Raw genomic sequence first — 15,838 nt, 5'->3', positions numbered from 1 at the left:
TCAGTTTAAGGGAAAAATCATAGTTCGTGAAGTATAAATAGGTTGTGCAGGGTTTTGAATTAGATTCCAAAGTGATTATCTTGGAGTTTGCAGGCATGTGTAGCAATTCTTTAAAGCAGCCGCAGCAGGCAAGTATACAATGCAGGAAATGAAGTGGATGCTTTAAAGAGCTGCAGACAGACATTATATTCATATTCCTGCACAGTCCAAAGCACTTTTTCTTTATTATTTCTGAATTCTCGCAGCCTAGTTACCAATTAAACATGGCATTAAACTTATTTATTTATTTGTTTGTTTGTTTGTTTATTTGGTAAATTTATATAGCCACTCATCTTACATGCATGACTTTGAGTGGCGTACAAAGTTAAAAACACAAGAAACAATTCAACAAAATAGCCAAAAACGTAACAACAAAAATCATTTAAAAATATTAAAAACAATAAAAACCATTTTTAACGAGTGTGCAGAAGGGTGCACTCAATTTCCCTAGGAATACAGCCACTTTGGAGGCTCCATATCCCCGTTACTGGATCCCCAGACCAGATGCCAAAGCCATGTTTTCAGGCCCTTCTGGAAGGCCAGCAAGGTTGGGGCCAATCTGACCTCAGAAAGAATGATGTTCCAAAGGGCAGATGCCATGACAGAAAAGGCTATCCTCCTGGAATTGACATTCCTTCATGGACAGGAGCCACAACATGCCCTTCCAGAAGGACCTGATGGGATAGGAAAATGTGACTGGGGACAGGCGATCCTTCAGATAACCTGGCCCCTATATAGGTCATTATCAGCACCTTGAACTGAACCTGGAAGCAAACTGGTAACCAATGTAGCTTGTGGAACAGAGGTGTAACTTGCACTGTTCTAGATGTGCACATAACCGCCTGTGCTACCACATTTTGTACCAGCTGAAGCTTCAGGATACTCTTCAAGCGCAGCTCCTATAGAGCACATTACAGTAATCCATGAGGGAGGTGACCAGGCATGAGTGATTGAGTCTAAGGCCACCTGGTTCAGGAATGGGCGCAACTGACACACAAGCTGAAGTTGTGCAAAGGCCCTCCTAGCCACAACTGCCACCTGCTCATTGAGCAGGAGTCATGAGTCCAGAAGGACACCCAGATTGTGCTCCGGGTCTGTCTGGGGCAATGCCACTCCATCCAGAACTAAAGATAGTAAACTCTCAGATCCTGGTGGCCCCAAAACTGAAAGCTACTGAATTTTGCCAGGGTTGAGCTGAAGCCTTTGTTCCCCATCCAGATCCCAATAGCCTCCAGGTACCAAGACAGGACATCAACAGCATCTCTTACTTCACCAGGAGGTGGAGATATATAGCTGGGTGCCATCAACATACTGATACCATACCCCATGGCTATGGATGACCTCACCCAATGGATTCATGTAGATGTTAAACAGGAGTTGAGAAAGTACCAAACCTTGCGGCACCCCCACAATGTAGAGACCAAGGGCGAGACTCTCGCTCCTGATCAACACTGATTGGAACTGGCTGTGAAGGAAGGAGAACCAGCACAATCCAGTGCCACTGAACCGCAACCCTCGTAGCCAGTCCATAAAGATACCATAGTTGATGGTATCAAAGGCTGCTATGAGGTCAAGTAGAGCAAGGTTGGTTGAACTACCCCCATCCTGCTTCCACCAGAGGTCATCTAAAACCTTGACCAATGCTGTTTCAGTCCATTACCCAGGCCTGAAAACTGACTGAAAGGGTTCCAGAGAATCTGTTTCATTCAGGATCCTCTGAAGCTGCTGCATGACCACCTTCTGGATGAAAATTATCCAGTATAGTTGGGTCTAGTGATGGCTTCTTGAGGAGGGGTCAGACCAACACCTCTTTAAGGGGTAGAAGAACCACCCCTTCTCTCAAAGAATAATTTACCACTGCTAAAACCCACCCACGTGTCACCTCCTGGGAAGCCTTCACCAGCCAGGAGGGACATGGGTCTAATAAGCAGGTGGCTGCACTCACAGTCATTAGGGCCCTGTCCACTTCCTCAGGTCCAACAGGTTCAAACTCCTCCCAGATAACATGGCTGGACGGCATCCCCAGGCACCTCCACAGGAGCTGGGGGTTGTTCCTGATGGTTTCCTTCATGGTCTGATGGAGGCCTTGATCATTGCCTGGAATAAGGTGGTGGTGTAGGCCTTGGATAGGATTACGCCCATGCAGCTTCTCTCGTCTCGTGGATCCCGTCACTCTCCATGGTTTATGGAAGAACATGCACGCAAGCGTGAAAGCAAATTTTGCTTTTGTGTGTATTTTATATCATGCTCTCTTTTTACTCCACTGGAATCCACTTTTAAGGAATTGCACTGGCAGAAGAGAAAACTCCAAAAAATGCCTCCTACTGTAAATGGAGGGAAATGCCAGGCACCTCTCTTAAGTTATGCTGTTGACAACTTTCTATTGACACCTTCAAGTAGAGAGAGACAATACTGCTGCAATGTTCGCAGGAGTGAATAGACTAAAACTCACACCAGCTCATTAGACAGATAGCTCCAACTTGCTGCCTGCCAGATGCGTTAAACTTCAGTTTCCACAATCTTCAGCCAGTGATGATTCTGCACAAGATGAAGAAGCTGCTCTATTGAAAGAGATCAATCCAGGCTATAGCAGTAGTATGCTCCTCCAGTTAGTTTTTCCAGGAAAAAAAGAGAAAGAGAGAGAGAGAAATCTGCAACATATTCTGCAGATCACTCTTGCTGCTTTTAGATCAGTGTTTCTCAACCTTGGCAACTGGACTTCAACTCCCAGAATTCCTCAGCCAGAAAAGGCTGGCTGTGGAATCCTGGGAGTTGAAGTCCATTCATCTTAAAGTGGCCAAGGTTGAAAAACACTATAGATTATGACAGCAGACTTGAATATACACTGCTCTCTGGCTTTAGATTATTGTAACAGACATGAAAATACAACTTCTAGGATAGTGTCTAAAACTAAGGATGCCATGCAAGCATGTGAACAGGCATATATCAGTTCACAAAGGAATACAGGTTAATAACCTTTGAAGTAATTGCAAGTAACAAAAGGGATGAGCAGTTCATCATCCCAGAATTGCATGCAACCCCCACATTTTTCAATGACCTCTGAACTATGGCTGTTTAAAATCTACAGAGCAATTTCCTGCCACTTTGATGTGGAAAATCTACAAAAAATGAAGTATTGAGCCTCCACATTTTAAAATCAAACCAAAAGCACCCCGCTGCAAATATTGAAAAAAAGCAAAATCTCAACCTGCTTATACAGCAGTGTGTGCCTCCCCACTCTGCCCTCTGCAGACTTCAAATCCTCTGAAAATGAAGTCTGCATTCTCTAGACATCAAAAGTTTGCCTACTCATGGAATAGATCAAGGGTTAGCCAATCTTAGTTCGAAATGCTGCTTCTACAGGTGTAGCTCAATCATCCTCAGGGCTCACAAAGAAAGCATGAATTCTGATGCCCATTGTCTCTTGCTCCCCAGTGTATGGAACTGGTAGGCACTTTCTCCCTGCAGATGGAGTTTCCTTGGTGGCTGCTGACAGATACTCTATGCGTTCATTCAACTGCCCTTTAAAGCCACCTGAGTCACTGGTCATCACTATTGTAACAAGCCAGCAGGATCCATAAGCAAGCATGGGCTGGAATTGCTATCACCCAATATTTGAAATGGATCAGAGGTATTTGATGGTGGTAAAACCTCTGTTTTATCTCTACTTTGCTGATTGCAACCACAGCTCAGTGTGATACATGAACTGAAATCATGTAGCTTGTTTGTACTTTCCTGAGCTTGTCTTTGGGCCCTGCCCAAGCCAAACCAGAATTGCAAAGCCCAAACATCTATATGTAAATAAATCAGAAACTGGTCAAACAAAGTAATTAAAAGATAATGTAAGAGTTTTGTTGGACATTATAGAATATCTACAATATCATAATGAATGTTAGACGGCTCTTATTTTTTTTGGATGCAGAGAAAGCCTCTGCTAATTTGAATTGGATGTTTATGTTCAAAGTTTTGGAGAGTATGAACTTTGGAGAACATTTTATACCGGAAATTAAGTCAATTTATACACCTCAGGCGGCTAGCATTATTGTGAATGAAGAGCTAACTGAACCATGTCATATACAAAAAGGAACAAGACAAGGATGCCCTTTGTCACCGTTGCTCTTTATTTTGGTATTGGAAGTTTTTAACAGAGATATTAGAAGAGATGAACAAATAAAGGGCTTAAAGATCAAACAAGATGTTTTTAAATTGAGGGCTTTTGCCAGTGATTTAGTTTTGATAACAGGACCTTTGGAATCTGTTGAGCATCTGATGAAGAAACTGAAGGAATTTCGGTCATTGGCAGGTCTTAAAGTAAATAAACAAAAAACAAAAATGTTAATTAAAAATATGACCCTGCCTGATCAAGATTTGTTGATGGGTAAGACAGGCTTCAGGATTGAAAAAAAGGTGAGATATCTGGGGGTGATTTTGTCAACTAAAAATAGTATGTTGTTTCAGAATAACTATGGCAAAATTTGGAATGAGGTCAAAAAAGATTTGGTAAGATGGGAAAAATTACAATTCTCTCTCATTGGGAGAATTTCGGTGATTAAAATGAATGTTTTGCCTAGGATGTTGTTTCTTTTTCAGACTATACCAATTTTGTCTACAGATATACTGTTTAAACAGTGGCAGAGAGATATTTTGAAGTTTATTTGGCAAGGCAAAAACCCAAGAATTAAATATAAATTGTTACAAGATGCCAAGGAACGAGGTCTGGGTCTGCCTAATTTAAAATTGTATTTTGATGCCTGCTGTTTGCTTTGGATAAAGGATTGGATAACTTTGGAAAATAAAAAATTATTACAACTTGAAGGCCTTGAACTCAGGTGCCATGCCTATTTGTGATATGATAAAGTTGAGGTTAATAAGGATTTTAAAAACCACTATATCAGGAATGCTATACTGCGGATCTGGAATAAATACAAGGTAAGATTGTCTTCTAATGTACCTCTATGGTTATCACCTCAGGAAGCATTTGCTAGAAGAGAAAAGGTGGGAGAAATGAAGTGGTTAAAATACAAAGATTTGTTAAATTTTAAGGAGGGTGAACCAAATTTTAAAACAAGAGAACAGTGAGAGTTAGAAGGCTTTACATGTCATTGGTTTACTCATATGCAATTGAACATTTCAAGTTGGACAAAAAGAACTACAGATTTGCTAATGAAACAACTTATTTTGAAATTCAACTTTGTACAAATGATTAACATGTTATTGCTAAGATGTATGAGATGTTACAGATAAATCTAGAAGATGAGCAAGTCAAGGAATGTATGATTAAATGGGCTAAAAACTTTGGATACAATATTACGTTGGAACAGTGGGAAAATATGTGGATTAAAGGTTTGAAATTTACGCTGAATTATAATTTAAAAGAAAACTTTTATAAAATGATGCATCGTTGGTATCTAACTCCTGATAAGTTATCAAAAATGTATACTAGTGTAACAAATGTTTGTTGGAAATGCTTGCAGGGTGAAGGAATCTTTTATCATCTTTGGTGGACCTGTGAAAAGGCTAAAAAATTTTGGGATCAGATATGTATTATTATTCAAAAGATTCTTAAAGTGAATATCCAAAAAAACCCCCAGAACTGTTCTTATTGGGTTTGCTGGAGAAAGAATTGGAGAAACATGGAATTCTGTTTTTGTATATGATCACAGCTGCAAGATTATTATATGCACGAAGATGGAAACATCCACAAATACCTACAGTGGAAGAATGGATCATTAAATTAATGGATTTGGCTCAAATGGCGAAGTTAACAGCTTTAATAAGAGATAACACTGTTTCTAAATTTGTCTCCTTATGGCAACCTCTTTTAGATTATGTGCTTGTGCGGGAAAAAAATGAGGCTTTAATTGTGGGTTTTAATGATTAGATGGCTTGTGTTGATAGAAATAATGTGAACTTGCATTAATTAGTGGTAAGAGATTATTATTTTTTTTCAATTTGTATTGATTTCAATTTTTTCAAACTGTTTCAATTTTCTATCTATTTTCACTATTATAGTTTTTGTCTTTTTTCTTTTAGTTCTATTTTCTATTTTTGCTGTACTCTTTGTTTTGCATTTTAACTGTACTTTGAAACATAATAAAGTTCTTATTAAAAAAAAGAAACTGGTCAAACAAACTATGATTATTTTGCTTCTCCACAAGACTGCTTGATCAACAAATTAGGGTTATAGCAAACCATGGTTAGTAGGATGTATGAACCAGGCCATTTTAAATTAATTTGGCTAGTGGTTGAAGAATCCTGAGTTGCAATGTAGGGGAAAGCTGGTCTGTAAAATATTACTTCATGTTCCACTAACATTTTCTTACTGATACACTGCCTGACATACAAATGTTCTGGTAATGGAGGAGATACTCAGTATGTTTATTTTACAATTATAATTGCTTGTACATAATCAAATCATGCCTCCATTTGTTGAGTGCAGGCAATGAGACGAAGGGCACATCCTTCTCTCCCCCCTCAATCTATTTTTTCTATAACTAGCACTGAACCTGAAATTAAAAAAACCACCACCAATCTCTCCCTGTGATGAACCAAAGAGCGGCAAGCAGATGGTGATATGACTGGCAGAACCAACCACTATTTACTTGGACAAACAAGTTACATTTTTCCAGCTGTACAGCAGGACTGATTCCTTAGAAAGAAGCTCTCCAACTCTCCTGTCAAGTGAATGAGGTTTGATTCCACAGATATGCAAACACAAGACATTACTTAATGTTGATTAACATGTAAAATATTTGTGGTCCTCCCAATGTCACTGCATTCCCAGCAACACGAGCCAGCACGGCTCATGATGTGGAATGTTGAGATCTGCAGTTTAACACATAAATGGTCAGAGAACTTCTATCACTGATATAGTCCAAACACAATATATTATCACTGCCTTCCAGGATCTCAGGTGCAGACTTTCCCAAACTCTGCTCTTTGATATTCCATTACCCGGAAATATAAAAACTGAACCTTTTACATGCAGTATGTGGGCTCAACCAACCACTATTTTAGAGTCCCTCTGCAATAATTTCATCAAAGTCCTACTGCTCTGAAATTCAGAGAGATTCGCACACTGTTTTATTCCTCGACAGAAAAAGAATGGAAAGGTGTTGACAGCTTTTTTAACAGAAGAAAACCAAGCTGGCTTGAAAATACAAGCCAGTAATACCATTAGCTGCAAACATATCCAAGTGTGTTCCCCACTTTAATATATATACAAAGCAACAGAGAATATTGTGCTTCTTATTTGTCATTAAGTATGACAAATACTTAATGTATGAGGTGCCCTGTTGGAACAGGCCAAGGGTTCATCTAGCATCCCATGTGTAGCCAGATGTTTCTGGGAGATTACATCCCGCTCCAGCACTTGGTACTCAAGTGACTTATTGCCTTGTATGCAAAGTTTTAGCAACCATTTCCCAACATTGGGCTATTACATTGCCGTAGTCTAGGTCACCCTATTGGCCCAACAAAATTAATACGATCCATTCTTCCTGGCAAATGCAGTTTTGGATTCCAGTCAAAGGGCATTCCCAGTCCTGCTGCCTTATCATTTTTAAGTGATAAAGCCAGGGATCCAATTTATGACTCCCAGCATGCAAAGCATGTGTTGTGCCACTGCAGGCAGAGGACACAATCTCCATTTGTGTCCTCTGACCGCAGACTGCATGGTCTGCCCACAGTGGCGCTTTTTATTCCCCCTTGTAGAATCTACAGCGGTAGCCCCAAAGATTTTGCCTTTTGGTAAGCAACTTTCCAGTTTGCAAGATACTACAGCAGATATTTTTCCAGATTAAATGATTCAAGGTAAGCCTTAATGCCACCCTATCTCCATAAGCCATAAGGGATGGATCAAGCACCAAAAAAAGGCCCAGATGTTCTAGACTGTATGAGGCTGCATGGATGTGTCCGAAGTAGGATCCCCTTTCCAGGCTGTAACTGAGTTTTCCCCGGCAGCTTCTCCCTTCCAGGCTGCCAGACGGCTTTCTGCGGGGCTTGGATCTCCTGTCTTCCAACCACTGATGGTGCTCTCAGCAGATGGCTCCCCTGCTTTCCAGGCCACAGGAGCAGGACCAATGCTCGCCTCTGCAGCAGGAGCAGCAGTAGTGGCAACATTTGATTTCTCCTTCCAGTCAGCCGGGGAGGACGAGGTTACGAGGGCCCCAGGGGCATCAGACGGCCCACCCTTCCAGGCAGTGTGGGTGGTCATGTGGCGCTCAAGCAGAGTGCGGTGAGAGAAATACTTGTTGCAGATGCAGCACTGGAAGCGTTCAGGGCGGTGGGTGCGCATGTGCACGTTGAGGGAGCTCTTCTGGGTGAAGCGCTTACAGCAGATGGAGCACTGGAAGGCGCGCACGCCGGTGTGGGTCACCATGTGCTTGAGCAGATAGTCCCGTAGTGAGAAGGAGCGCCAGCAAATGCTGCACTGATGGGGCTTCTCACCTGGAAAGGGGAATAACACAGCAGACCACTTGAGAGGGCTGAATTCTCGACTCTGAACAAAAACGTTGCTCTGCAGTGGGGGGAGAAATCCACAGGCAGCTCCCCCCCTTTTACAATCCCAAAGCATCCCCCAATAGTGGGGGGAGGCCTGTTAAGCCTTCATTAGGTTTATCGCATCTATTTTTCATCTTAATCCCACTCCAAAAGAAACACAAAAAGACAAATGTGTTCATCCCAGGAACTTCACTGAAATCACTGCACTACCTCTGCACCCCTTGGGGGCAAAGAAAAACAAAGGTTTTCCCCACGGCTATAAAAAGATGCCTTGCCTGCTTCACAATGCAGAGAATTCCTTTCTTTGAATATAATACAAAGGTAGGCACAGTAGATATCTCTAAGATACTTATCATCACATATACTGTATATTGCCCTCAAGTCTATTTTGACCAGTGTTTCTCAAACTTGGGGACTTTAAGATGTGTGGACTTCAACTCCCAGAATTCCCCAGCCAGCATGGCTGGCAGGGAATTCTGGGAGTTGAAGTCCACACATCTTAAAGTTTCCAAGGTTGAGAAACACTGCTCTTGACACTTGGCTATTACCTGGACTACCCCCTGCAGTTTTCTTGGCAAGATTTCAGAAGTGGTTTGCCCTTGCCTCCTTCCAAAGGCTGGGAGAGACTGACTATCCAAAATCATCCAGCTGGCTTCATGCCTAAGGCAGGTTTCCTCGCTCCTAACTCAGTGCCTTAACCATTAGACCAAATGGGCACTCTAATTATTAGGACTATATAATTATCTGGATTAAAGGCAAAAAGATTCTTCAGAGAATATGGAGGTGTGACCTGTCTGCAACTCAAAGCAGCTACGTCCTAATGACTGTAATGGTATATTTGCAGCACCCTGTGGCTAGGTTCATTTGCATGGCTTGTTGTAACCATGATTGTTTGAACTAGTCATAGTGGCTTATCCTAAAACCAAACACACCCCATCAACAGCAGTCCCCAAAAGTTTGCTTAGTTTAAAATTAAACCGAATAACTACATTTAACTAAAATTGAAATTTCTTTGCAGCTACTCTCTAGTGTCAGCTCCCTTGGGCCTGCCTTCATTTATCAATCTCTCAAAACAGTGGGAAAAAGTGATGTTGTTCAACTGTTAACAGTGACATATTTGGAGGCCTAGCCTTACTCTTCCCCAGCACTGACAACCCACTTCCCAGGACTATTAGCCTCAACAGCCCCATTACCTGAATGGATGAACATATGCTTGGTGTAGTTCTTCCGAGAGCTGAAAGTTTTCTGGCAGTGGCTGCATTGATAGGAAGGCTCCAAGCAGCGGGAGGTTCCAGGTTGTTGGTTCTGCTGTTCCCCACCATGAAGGGTACCAGTGACCATTGTGCTGGGGCTGAGCTGCACCATGTTGCTGGCACCTGTGTCCTGCTGCTGCTGCTGCTGCTGCTGAATGCTGTAGAAGGTCTGGGCTACGCCACCAGGCTGGGGCAGATGGAACTGGAAGATGCTGGTGTTGCTGGTGACCGTGCTGGTATTGCTGACTTCTGCCTTGAGCTCCCGCTGGATGCCTAGTGAGGAGACAAAGGTTAAGCCCTCAGCCCCACCACTGCTGCTCCGGGGCGGGAACCCAGAAGAGCCGCCACTTAAGTCTTGCTTGAATTCTCCTGTTAAGCTCCTCAGATTGGAAGCCTCCACGTTGCAATCAGGATGGAATTTCTCTCTGTCTCGCGAGGTGGAAACCGTAGCCTCTTCTCCACTTTCTTCTCCCTGCCAGGATGGGATGAAGGACTCTGAAAAGACATCCTGGTTTCCAAAGAAATCCTGACCTTCTGCGGTGACATAATCCAAGTGGAGGCCCTCCTTTCTGTCAGCCCCATTGCTACCCCCAGAATCCTTTGCCTGGTCACTGAAGCCAGAGGCAAAGGGGCCACTCCCACTGCACTCAGCAAAGCAGCCCAGTTTGGCCTCTCTTTCTGCCTCTGACCCCTCTGGGCCTTCTCCACTGCCCTCCTCTTCATCTTTGATGATGACTGGCATCGTCTCAGACAACTGAAGCCTAACTGGCTGGCGCTGCTTGCGGCTGTGGCAGCTGGGGGTGGACTCAGTAGAGTGCAGGTAGGACCCTCCTGTGTCTCCATCACTTATGGTCTCCTCGCAGGTAGCTGTCCGAGCTTCTCTGTGCTGGGAGGACAGCAGGTCTCGCAGCTTATAACGCACCTCCGAGGGGCAGAGCAGCTTTGGAGGTTCAAGGTGGGCAGCCTCGAGGTCGCCTGGCCGTGAAAGGCTACCAATGACCTCTTTGGATTGTTGCTCTTGGGGCTTGGTGGGCAGAACTCTGGGAAGGGAGAGGGGTACTGCTGGAGGGGCAGTGGGGGGTTTGGGGCTGCGACTCTGAGAGATGATCTGGGTGCATTCGTCAATGACAGTCTTGATTTGCAAGATGGAGGCAGCGGTGAGGATCTGCAGAGCTTCAGACTGGGCTACGACCAGAGATCCACTATACATAAACTCCACCAGCTGGCGCACCACCTGGCTGGGGACCACAGGGGGCACCTCAATCTCCGAGTAGCCCAACAGCAGCTTATCGTGGAAAAAGGGGCTGCCAGCAGCCAGCACACACCGATGAGCCCGCAGGGTGGCCTCCTGGATGTGCACCGTCACATCACAGAAATGTCCACCTAGGCGTTGCCCGTTCAACGTCTCCAGAAGGGATTTGCTGAAGTTCTGCAAATGGATATAATGGACAGCTTCGGCCATCCTGTCTTGTGTCCCACGCTGGGACCTTTACGGTCCTAGAGCCTTCAAAATATAGTCTGCATCACAAATAAGGATATCAGGCAAGAGAAGCTCTAGTAGAAATCCTGCAACACAACATCGGAGGGAAAGAAATGAGCAAAGATGCCTCAGAAGCGAACATTAGATTGTTGAGCATAAATCAAGGGTAGGAAACTGGTAGTGCTTCGGATATAATTGAACAATAGCTTCCAGCAGCCTCAGCCAGCATGGCCAGTGGAAAGGACAGCTGAAAGCTTTATTTCAGCAACATCCAAGGGTCATGGATTTTCCATCTCTGATATAATTTCTTGGTACAATACAGTTTTACACGCAGGCCTTAAAGACCAGTTACTGCCAGTGCAGCAGGATCATGTTGTGTAACACTGGGCACAGTTCAATAGTAACTTAATGCCTGACTGGCCTTGTGTAATTTGGAAAAGCTCAGCAAGGGTGGATCTGATTAGTACTTGGATAGCAGAGAATCCCAGGACCAGAGACTGGATGGAGAAGTCAAAATAACATTCCAGAAAAAGGCAATAGCAAGCCATTTCTGTACTCCTGCTAAGGCAACTACATCAACATGTGCATGAAGCCATCAGTAGTTATTTGACTTGAAGGAGACTTTATTAATATTAACAGAGAGAAATACCTCAGTGGCTAGTTTGGTCACGCATCCCCCTCACTGAGATTCTGCTGGAGTAACCCCTACATTTTCATTTGGGGGGGATCCATGACTCAGTGCATGAGCACATGCTTTGCAATGCATGGAGAAAGTCCCACTTCCAACTTCAGCATCTCCAAATAAAAGAGACCAGGTAGGAGATAATGGGAAAGTTGTCCTGCCAGTCATGAACAAAAATTCCAATCTGTCTTATGGCAATTTCCTTTATTCCAATTCTAGTTTCGCTTTGATGGGGATTTGCCAGGCTGCCCTCTCACTAATGAGGCTTTGCAGAGAGGAAAGAAAGACATCAGATCTTGCCATAACCTGGAATATTAAAATATTGTATAAGTTTTCTTTTTGAAGACATGCTGCTCCTTTGAGGGTGCAAGTCTAATAAACACATTAGCATATGTAAAAGTCATAAGTATTGTACAATCCTTACCCCACCCAAAAGCCACGTAGCAATAAAAATCTAAGAAATCAACAAACATTCATATAAATATGGATGAAAAGTGGGGCAAACATTGCAAAATAGTTGTAGTAAATAAAGAATACAAACCTGCCTTCTCCAGCTTGCTATCCCTAGCTGTGTTAAGGCAATGCAACTATAAGAAAGTCTAGGTATTGTATTCCCAATGCATATGGAGGGCACCCAGGCAAAACTGCAAGTATACAATCACTGTTTGTTTAAAAATGCAAGCAACAGGACAATTACAGATAGAATTCTTTCACCAAATTAAATGTGCCAGAGTTAACTGACAACTTACCAAGAGGCAAAACCATTAAGCTAATTAGAGAGGATATTATGAGGCGATTTCAAGCCCTGAAAAGAGCGGAGCAGTCTTAGTGTAAAATGCAGAAAATCTTGTGTTGGCAACTGCAGCAAAATGAGGAATACTTCGCTCCCTATTCAAAAAGAAATTGATACTCTACCTAATCTTGTCTGCAGAAGAGAAGAGACACCCAACCAGGCTCTACGCGTGGGCTGCCACTCGACCGTGACAGAACTAGGGATTAAAGGAAGGCCAGCAGGGAATGCATGCGAAATGCTGGGTCTAATTCGAAAGTCCTGACTTCCTTTTTTACGCCCAGAAAGTTTCTGGAAGCTGCATTCGGGCCCTGCCACCCTGCTCTAGCAAAGAATCATTCTCACTGCCGCAAAATGGTACGGAATCTCGGAGCAGCTCCTTAGCGAGTATTTCACGATAACGGGAGGAAGGACTGGATTTCAAGTTCGGTTAGTGAAATACACTCTACGTAGGCTCGGAGCTATGTGCTTCCTTCTCATGACTGCACGAGTTCCGGGGCTGCGCCCTGCCGCCACGTCCACCCCGGGGCTCCAACCACAACACTCGGCGGCGCTCTGCAGCCCTACCGCGCCTACGCCAAGGCAAACCAACCGCCCGGGCTCCCGATCCCTCAGTACCTGGGAACGGAACCGGCATGGGGCTTTGGGAACAAAGGGGAGGGGCGAGGGCCGTGTGGGCGGGGCTTATGCCCGAGCTGGGGGTGGAGCCCTGCACACCTACCTCCTCGGTCTGCAGCGCGGACCGTCCACTCCGCCAGCCTCTCTGCTGTGACCTCCTTCCGCGTACTGTACGTCGCCGCCCTCCTGGCACTTCCGCACTGTGCCGAGTGTTGGCGGGCCGCTTACCCATAGAGACAAAAAGGTTAGAGTAGCCTCCCCAATCTAACAGCCTCCAGCCGTGTAGTCCAGCGTTGACTACAGTTCCCAGCATCCGTCAGCACACTGGTTGGAATCCGAGGTAGTCCTGGAAGGGAAGATAAGGCTGGCGCGGTTTTAGGGTGGGCTGAAATGGCGCGGATTCTGCTTCCGTGTTAGCAAGGAGGGGAAGAATGCGCAGAAAGGCAGGGAGCATTTTCCTTCGTCGGAAACCTTCATATGCCATCACAGTTTGCAGCAACAGTACTTGTCGGAGGGCATTGTCAGCCCGTTCATCGAACCTTTGGTTTGAGCAGGGCTGCCCCATACCAGCCTTCCGGAACCTGGTGCCCTCCAAATGTGTCGGACTACAGTTCCCATGATGAACTCGCCCATGCTAGTGGGCAGCGGCAGGAACTGTAAACTAACACCTCTGATGGACATAACGTTGTGGAAGGGTGAAAATAGACCAACTCGCTAGACGGGTTTGTTTCTCTCTCTTTCTCCGAGTTTGTGGAATTTCTTGGGCAAACTCCAAACAGCTGGAAGGAAAAAAAAAATAACTAGGGGTTTTGGGACATGTTTGTTTTGTGATATGTTAAAATACCTATTTCCCAACCTTGATCGTAGGGCAGAGAATGCTGCCCTGTTCAGTATTTAGCTAAAGGCGCTCCTGAGGCCGGTTCTTCTAATAGCTTTAAGGCAGTGTTGTCCAAACTTGGCCACTTTAAGATGAGTGGACTTCAACTCCCAGAATTCCCCAGAGTGGACTTCAACTCCCAGAATTCCCCAGCCAGCCATGCTGGCTGGGGAATTCTGGGAGTTGAAGTCCACTCATCTTAAAGTGGCCAAGTTTGGGCAACACTGCTTTAAGGGAATGTCCATGCAGTTTCTTAACAATTGTACGAAAGAAGGTTCTCCCGGGATATTTTGTCGTATTCCTAATCCATTCTCCAGCTCTGACATTTTTCTAGTGGATTCCCATTCAAGGAATAAACACACCTGATCCTGGTTAGCTTTTTCAGGGTCACGTGAATGCTAGATGGCATTCCAGGTTTGTTTGAAGGCGCGCTCCGTTTCCGCCCCGGATCTCCGCGATTAACAAGAGACTACGTCACGAATTCGTCATAAACGAATCCCATCCCCGCCCCCATGCCGCCTCTGCAGTTTACAGTACAGTATTCGAAAGGGGCGAGTTATTCCCTTCGCGCTGCGTTCCCTTCCCATTTTACAATATGGGATCACCTTAAGCCATATTGTAAGATTAGCTGATACATTCTACCCTATTTTCCCAGGCTGGCGGGGGAATTCTGGGAGTTCAAGTCTGCACATCTTAAAGTGGCCAAGTTAGCAAAACATTGTCTGAAAGCATATGTTCGTTTGCTGCTGGCTGTCTTGGAGGTTTGTTATGCAAAGTACGCTTTTGCTCACTCGATTTTTTTTTTTTTTAGTCTAGGAACCTCCTGACAGAATTTCTCCGTTGTAGCAAGGAAAACCATGTTTGCAGACATTATAGGAGGAGAGCTGTGTTGGTCTATCGTGGCAAAAAATTAGAAGTGTGATAGTACTTTTTCTAACACCTTTTATTAAAATGCATAAGCTTCATTGGCAATCTCGTTTGTTCCTTATTAGTCTATGCAAATTGTAACAAAAATACGGAGAGAAGGATTTTACTGTGTTTATGGATGATTGTATCAGAGTACACCATTTTTAAATACCTTCTCCAACAGCAGGAAAAAAGCCACCTTCTCCCCCAGAAACAAAAGCTGTAAGGAAGGGGAAACGTGTTTGATTTTTACATTTCAAGCTACCAAATTGGATGAAATATAAATTTGAAATGTTAAATAGTTTAAGCCGTTTCACAACTTAATATAAATTCCAAAATTATTGTGTACTCCCATGTTAAATTGGGGAAAACTGAAACTGAAGCACTGATGCCTACAACAGTTATTTGTGCTGATAGTATAGCTTGGAAATCAGGCCAGGACTATATTTATTCATTACTCCTGTTTGCTCCAGGGCTCACAGTGGCTTGCACAGGGATCTCTCTTTTTATCCCCAAGCGGCAACCCTATCAGATAATTTGGGCTGAGAGAGAGAGGGAAACCATGCCATTCACCCAATGAGTTATAAGACTAACTTGATAGTCTCCCTGGTCCTAGTTCAACACCTTCACCACTCCATCAGAAATGATTTTCAACAACCATGCAGTGAAGCCCAGGGTTAATATGGCACCC

General features: G+C 44.1%; 1 protein-coding gene across 5 annotated transcripts; it reads right to left on the bottom strand.

The window, feature by feature from the left end:
- Positions 1-335: 335 nt before the first annotated feature.
- On the bottom strand, positions 336-13,545 carry ZBTB45 (zinc finger and BTB domain containing 45). Of its 5 annotated transcripts, none has more exons than XM_088143586.1 (3): positions 13,468-13,545; positions 9,735-11,360; positions 336-8,487 (listed from the first exon to the last, which is right to left on the bottom strand). In XM_088143586.1, the coding sequence occupies exons 2-3, from the start codon at positions 11,254-11,256 to the stop codon at positions 7,925-7,927; spliced, it is 2,085 nt and encodes a 694-aa protein (XP_087999712.1). In that variant the 5' UTR covers positions 11,257-11,360; positions 13,468-13,545; the 3' UTR covers positions 336-7,924. The 5 variants fall into 5 exon arrangements, with proteins under 5 accessions (XP_087999712.1, XP_087999714.1, XP_087999710.1 ...); XM_088143588.1 differs by lacking the exon at positions 13,468-13,545 and adding an exon at positions 13,365-13,411; XM_088143584.1 differs by lacking the exon at positions 13,468-13,545 and adding an exon at positions 12,872-13,358.
- Between the last annotated feature and the right edge of the window lie 2,293 nt (positions 13,546-15,838).

The sequence above is a fragment of the Python bivittatus genome, unplaced genomic scaffold (genome assembly GCF_059951505.1).
Source record: "Python bivittatus isolate LINGU-HERP-01145 unplaced genomic scaffold, Pbiv_v1 ctg000410_np1212, whole genome shotgun sequence".
NCBI classification, from domain to species: domain Eukaryota; kingdom Metazoa; phylum Chordata; class Lepidosauria; order Squamata; family Pythonidae; genus Python; species Python bivittatus.
This window is presented reverse-complemented; position numbering and strand designations above follow the sequence as displayed.